Below are 7,596 nucleotides of genomic sequence, written 5' to 3' on the forward strand. Positions count from 1 at the left end.
TGAACCATATTATGGATATTGCTCATATTTTTCATCACAAGCTCATCCCAGGCTGTTGTAGAAATGCTGTTTTCTAGAAATGCTGTGTGAGTGTGCCTGTGTGTGCGCATGTGTGTGTATGTGTGCACATGTGCATGTGTGTGTGTACGTGTGCATCCACGCACGTGTGTGAGTGCGTGTGTGTGTGGGGGTGCAGAGCAACTCTGCATGTGCACATGTGTAGAACAACACACTAAAGACAACTGTGCTTATCGCAGGGTAACACAATAATGTCTGTGTGTCTATGCGTATAGCAAATTGTAAGGCCTAAATTGGCTACTGAATGAGAGAAGGCCACACAAACTGCAGACATTAGAGCCCTCTTGGACAGGACTTAGAGATCGCTCTTATAGAGTATATCACTAAAACATATTTAACATAGCCAGGGGAGCCAGCTGCCCTCTGAGCTCGGAGCTCAGACCACAAGAAGGATTGTGAAAAGACTCATATCAGACTGACACCATTGTGAAAATGCATCCAAGCCATGAAAATAGTCTTCTACATTCTCAGAAATGATTAATACATATAAAATAAAAAATAAAAAAAATATATATTTTATTTGGTTACATAATCTTCTCTCCATTAAAGAAGTGAAAGGATAAGGTGGGAGATGAAAAGCATGCTTGACTGTGGAACATTTTGCGCTTAAGTTGTGAAGGTTAGAGTGTGTGCAAAGCAAGCGGACACATTCACGGTGAGAGGGCTTGTACGTGTTTGGATTCATTCTGAAGACGCATTCACTCACAGTACATTACTGGCTAAGCAATGCAGAGTTCTGTCACCCAGCTCTTTTAGGAACCCTCCTCTGTACCAACCTCCATCAGCCAAGGGCGTTCTTTATGCCTCCAAGATTGTTATTATAAAGGCCCTTTGTGATTACTGTGCTCTCTTTCTTCTTAATGACGTTCAGGTTTGGCCTGTCTCTGACTGCTGTTTCCTATTTCTCAGCCTTATAATGGCTTTCCTGACTTGTATCGGCATAATTTGGGTCCTCATATTGACAAACGCCAATAACAGACTCCAAAGGCAATCCAAAAGCCGAGAAACATGATAATATACTGAAAGATTTATTTTACCCGCACTAAGGAATCATTGAACACGTGTGACTCATCAGAAATACCTGTGACAAGATTTGTCCCAAACTTTATGTTGCCCTAAAATAGGGGACTATGTAGAAAAAAGTGCTGTAATTTCTACATGGTAAAACCCAAATGCATAAAAAATACCCTTTAATAAAAGCTGAGAATGCACACTTTAACTACACTTGGTAATTGTTTGATTACAAACATAAAAATTGTGGAGTATAGAGCCAAATCAAGAAAAAATATGTTGTTGTCCCAAACATTATTGAACTCACTGCATACAGTATGACTAGTCAATAAACAAGATGTCCTGGCTCCCCGAAAGCACAGATTAACAGTAACACTTCAAAAATGCAGGGCAATGACACGATCAATCATCACGGATGACTATAACAGAACCAGAGTGCAATAAATCATTTACAGTGTGTGGTTCAGAAATGGCAGCACAAAACCGTTTGGGCCTTTCTCAAGGGAGTGCTGAGTGAAAGCCTTGAGAAAGGCCCTGCCAAAACACGGTATTGTGCCAGAGTTTTTTAAGTACAAATTAGAATAAATACAAAAAACAGCTCTATTTTTATTTGTGCCCTGGTTTTGCTGCTCATAAATTTAGGAACAAAATACTGAGGCTGAAAGCCTCAAAAGACAGGAAACTAAATTGATCAGCCCAAACACTAACATCAGCCTGCTCCCCATTAAGATATCAGCAGAGATCTCTGAAAACTGCTACATCCATGTATAATATCTACTCTATGTCAGACAACAGATTGGGCAGATTGTTTAAGATTCAAACCTCTCAAATAATTTGTTTTCACAAATTGAGTGTTTTCCGCTTCGGACAGACAGTGAGACCAGCTGTTAGGCTGTCCGTGGTCTACGTGATGTGCGTGGCTACGTGTCTAGTGATGTCCTGCACGCGAGAACCTTCTGAACATAACGGTCTCATGATAACATAATGTTTATAACTTATTTTTTATGTACAACTTTCAATTAGCTCCATTCAAGTTAGCACTGTGTCTTGCCATGTTAAGTCTATGTACATGTAAAATTTGAGGTCTAATAAAAAAATTTTTTATGTACAGTCATGAAATAAGAAAAGGCATGTATATTTCTGAATTACCATATAATGTCGGGATCCATTGGATTTAAATTAAGTTAATCTTGCGCAAAAAAAAAAGTCTTTATGTTTTATGATCATTTTTTATGGGTATCCATAACACAGAAATGGTGCAATGTAGCAGTACCAAAACCAGCAGTCAGACAGCCCATTGCCATTGTAGTAGATTGCTTTTGAAATGGGTGAGATATTGAGGTTCAAATCGTGCTATTTTGACTGGAAGTGCCAACCAACGCAAACATATAATATAGCTACCGCACTCACTGTAATATACAGGACATGTATCATGTAATCTATCACGGTGAGGATCATGGTACCATTGGTGTGTTGAGTTAAACAGAAGTGAATGCACTCATGTAATGGCCTGTTCACTGGGCCTCATAAGTGGGAGAACAACAGTGAAATCAATAAAAGCAGCCTGTTCTTAATGGAGCACAGTACAGCTCAAGCACCACCAGCGTCACAGAGGAGTTATCACACAGAGGACCAGACCACACACACACCCACCCACACACACACACACACACGCACGTACGCATGCACACACACACACACACACACACACACACACCCACACACACACACACACACACACACACACACACACACACACACACACATGCACGTACGCATGCACGCGTGCACACACACACACACACACACACACACACACATGCACGTACGCATGTACATAAACATGCAGACATACATTAACAATTCAGTCATTTCAGTCAAATGTCAAAATGCATGACTGAAGTCCAATACACAGATCCAGAGGGTCCAGGATCCATGGACACAAGTAAGAGCTTATTGGAATGTCTGTGGGGTTAGACTGTACGGGCTTCTGTGCCAGCCGAGTGTACATTAGTGCGCGTGAGTGTGCGTGCGCGCCTACGTGCGTGTGTGGCACAGCCCCATGCTGGATGTTAAAGCACTTTTTATTTGCATGACATGGAATTAAGGTACATCTTGGACAGCAGAAATGCACTCCCTTCGCAGCCGCACGCTGATCCTTCTTTCCGGGGTCCCACGCCCGGCCAGCGCTGCACCAGTTACTTGGAAGTAAATAGCTGGTTTTTTTCCACGTTTGACTCTCGCTATAGGCTACGCATCTCCCCTCCGCTCTGCTACAACACTGCCGGTCATTCATTCTGTTTAATAATTCACACTGGATTCAAAAAATCGCTCCTCCAACCTGGAATAAACGCTGTAGTCAGCGCCCAGTACATCAATGCGCAGCAACCGGCTCTGCCGCTGCTAAAAATAACCCCAGCGAAAATCACATCAGCCGGATAGCACCGCGGGGCCCGTTACTTTTTTATGTAAGGCTGTAACAACAGTTATGTCATCAATTCCAGACACTATTTCCTTTCTTCCTATGCATATCCCAGTTCGATATGAATCATTTCACAAATTTTACCAGAATTGAAGGACTCTCGAAGAATTCAGTGGGTAGTTATTGTGCACAAGCATGGAATGACTAGCAGGATGAGGTCAACGCGACACATATCAGTAAGCACTGGAGCCTGTGTGGAACCAATAAGCCCTGCCAATAGCGTGTGCGGGCGGGCTCCGCGGTGAAATGGATTTCGAAAGGAAATCCTAAGAACGGAGTCTTCCTGATGGAAAAAATTTAATATAAATATTTTATTTGACATAGGCCTCATATGAAAAAAATGACTTAATCAAAGGCTTTTTATCCTAACTGGTAACCAAAACGAGCCACACATACAGGTTCGATTAGAGACTGGCGCAGGCAATTAATCTAAATTGCCCTTGTGTGTTTATAGTGAAAGAAGTAGCCCGCAGACTGGAACGACGCAAATCGGGCTCAGAAAGATGCGAATCATATGACAAATAACAAACCCTTCAACGGCAAAACAAATTGTAGCCTCGAGCACGCACGAAGTCAAAAGTGGGCGACACGTCGGATGTGTTTCTTCGTGCGCGATGTTAAATTCCGGATTAGAATTCACAGTGTGGATTCACAGCTAAACTTTCAGCGTGTCGCACTTACTCAGCCATACAGCACAATACCTTGCGGTATTAGACTCGCACTCGTCACAACAACGTTACACCCCATTGTATGGCTGCCCATATGCAGTCACCCATAGCTACAACTACATTAGAACGAAACAAATATCTGGCAACCGAACTTTTACAAGCACTGAAATGGATGAGACATACAATAAAATACAATAACCACGCATGGTAGATTAGTAACTCACCTTGCAGATTTGAAAGTTTTCCGATACGAGTGTTTCCTGGACTTCAATTTCTCTGGGAGTGGACGCTGTGGTCGGGGTCCCGGCCGCGCTACTGCAAGGCGGTGTACCACCGACATTTACAGGAGAGGAGGTTGTCAGTCCGTCCAAAACCTTCCGGAACTTCTTCATTTTGGAGGAATATCATACAAATGTCAATTACTAAAGTCTATCTAAAAAAATGTTATCGATTGAAATTGAAATAACATGAATAAGAAGGGCGACAAAGTCTAAAACTAAAACTTCCGGAAATTCAACGTTTGCCTGTAGCCTCGCGCTTGTCTACGCTCCCTTCTGTTGCCAAATAAAAGTAATAAAGTCGTGGAGGGACTTCATCCTGATTCGATGCTCTGATCCAAATACGTCCGGATGACTGTTTTTAAAAGGAACAAAGAAAAAGCGAATGAAAAATGCAAATGAAGGATCATGGATGTACTTCAAGTTCGAACTAAACTAGGAAAGTTCATTATTTTGTGCATGAACTAGCGCCTGCTTAAAATCCCCGAAAACTGCAATACATTTAAAAAATGACAAAACAATGATGAATGGAAATAGACAAAATAGACGATGACCATTGGGTATAGCCTATAACCGAAAGTAAACAATGCTCGTAACGTTGCCCGTGTAAAATCAAAATGCTTCAGCGAAGAAAGGGGGATCTTGTTCACATGCATTTACACACGCGTGTGCGCACACACAAACACTCTCACACGCACACACGGGGGGGAAAAGAAGAAGAGACTGCAGGTCCAGGAAGCTTGTTTTCACTATCTTAAAAAGGATGACGTCTTTGAATTGGTGCACTGAATTTTGTCTTCGAGTCGAGTTGCAGATCCAGCATACAGTACGCTATACGAGCATTTTGTTTCTCAAGATTTCCTGCAGTGAAGTGCAAGTCGCTGTCCGCGGTACTGAAATCTAACGCCTGTGGACCGCCTCTAGCGACTTCTCCCATCGCCCCGCCTTTCCGAGCTACGATTGGGTAACGAATAAAGGGACTGTCATTTAGCTGGTAGTACATATAAATAAATACAGTTTGCATTGCTATATGCACAACCGATATACACAACCCAAGACGTTTGTATAATGTTACATTTTCAGTTATCCTTTTTTTTTTTCTCACAAAGCATATCATGCGCTTTGGGGTGACTGGCATTTGCATTGACCTATTGTTGTAGACCTGCAGTAAAACACGGCTGGATCTTCAGGATAAAACGTTCTTCTGATTGGTTGGTCTTAACCTTTCCCAGCTGTTTGTATTCGACAGCTGTGCAATTAATCACGGTCTCAAGGATTCCGGATAAAGCAGTGCTTTCCGTGGTTCCACGAGCAGGACCTACCGCGATTTATTAGTCTGCCTTCAGCTGTAGAGAAAAAAAACAGACAAATAATTTATGAGCGCAATTTAAGATATTTAGCGCAACTCATCAAGTCCTTAAAAGTCAATATGGACATCCCTTTTACCTAATACATTCTTAGACCGTTTAACACGGAGCACTGTATTGTATAACTACTTACATCATCAACCTAATCTCCTTTTTCGCATGTGTTTACCCTCAGGCCAGAAGCGTACCATAATAAATCAACAACAACGACAACAGCAACACCACCACCAACAATAACAATGATCACAACAACAACACTAATAATAATAAAACATTGTAATTATCATTGTTATTTGGAGTTGAAATATATCCAGTAGCAGTTGTAGTTTTAAAGGTTCTGATTAGGATCTGGTGCTTGCCTCCCAAACTCATCAGCATCTAAATGACGAGGAATGGTAGGTGGGAAAAGCATAATAATCCTCATCTGCGATCCCCCTGAGTCTCAAAGATTATACCTCACCAAGATGGCGGTGCGGAGCCTGAGTGGCGTGGCGAGCAACAAGCTTAATCTCACAGCTCAAACCTGCCCTCGGGGACTGGAACACAAACACACCGGGCACCCTGGGGAGAGTCTCTCGCAGCACGGCGTAATCTCACCAAACTCCCTTCTGCCAGCTCGTACAAAAGACCCCGCAAAGCGCCGTCTCTCCGTTTAAATGCTTGTGTCAACAATGACATGATGCTGTCTGCATGCGATCACCTCTGGATTCTGCTGGAAACGACAGCACTGCGACTCTTATTCCGAACAAGGGAGAGCGGAGATAGTGCAGAGCTACGCGGAACAGAAGAACCAAACCGAGGATGTTCAGTGGAATAACAGCCTGACAGTTTCACTTGATAAGGGTGAAAAGAATACTTGTCAAAGCTAGACACAACAAAAGGCAATGAAAGAGCAAGCAGAATTTGATGCTCGCTATAGTCAGGTCATATAAACTGCATGTTGAATTTGCGTGAATATTTATATACATAGGGATCAGTTTAGTGGCTTTACGCAGTTTAGAAATGGCTTCATGTGACTCAGCAGTAAATTACTGTAACAGCTACTGCTGTTTGTCAGATGTGTTTGTCTATTTTTATGATTTTATAGTGCATGGGAGCCATGGGCTTGAATGCTTTGTTGATACTGTGTTCAATAGTGTGTCGACTGCTTTGCTGCTGGGATACGGTTTAGGATACGGTGTTGACTGGTGCGCTAAGCATCCTGTTGAGTGATGCACTGGAAAACAGAGTTGAATGTGACAGGGCGTAGCGTAGTGGTTAAGGAACATGACTGGGACCCGCAAGGTCAGTGGTTCAATCCCCGGTGTAGTCACAATAAGATCTGCACAGCCGTTTGGGCCCTTGAGCAAGGCCCTTAACCTTGCATTGCTCCAGGGAAGATTGTCTGCTGCTTAGTCTATAATCAACTGTAAGTCGCTCTGGATAAGAGCGTCTACCAAAATGCCATTAATGTAATGAAAGCAGCTCTGGATCATGTGACAGATCATGGGCAGAGGAAGGTGTCTCCAGTGCACATCGCAGAGATGTTTGAGGAGGGTAGCGCCAGTTCCCCCCTACCCTCATACGCATTTCCACACTAACCTCAAACAACCTCTCAGAGAAATGTGAAACCACTCAATATTCACCACTCCCTCCAGCAGATTAACATGCATTGTAGAGCCCAGACGTCACTGCCCAAGTGTGGAGAACGCAGAGATGTAAAAATACAGGCT

At 42.8% G+C, this 7,596-nt stretch overlaps 1 protein-coding gene across 1 annotated transcript in view; it reads right to left on the minus strand.

Moving 5' to 3' along the window:
- The window catches only part of LOC133116947 (syntaxin-binding protein 5-like), a 116,224-nt gene extending 110,851 nt beyond the window's left edge, over window positions 1-5,373 (minus strand). Inside the window, exon 1 of the mRNA XM_061226979.1 lies at window positions 4,464-5,373. Coding sequence (XP_061082963.1) covers window positions 4,464-4,631 — 168 coding nt within the window. The 5' untranslated portion in view covers window positions 4,632-5,373. The remainder of the gene's footprint in view (window positions 1-4,463) is intronic.
- Window positions 5,374-7,596: the final 2,223 nt, after the last annotated feature.

The sequence above is a fragment of the Conger conger genome, chromosome 17 (genome assembly GCF_963514075.1).
Source record: "Conger conger chromosome 17, fConCon1.1, whole genome shotgun sequence".
NCBI classification, from domain to species: domain Eukaryota; kingdom Metazoa; phylum Chordata; class Actinopteri; order Anguilliformes; family Congridae; genus Conger; species Conger conger.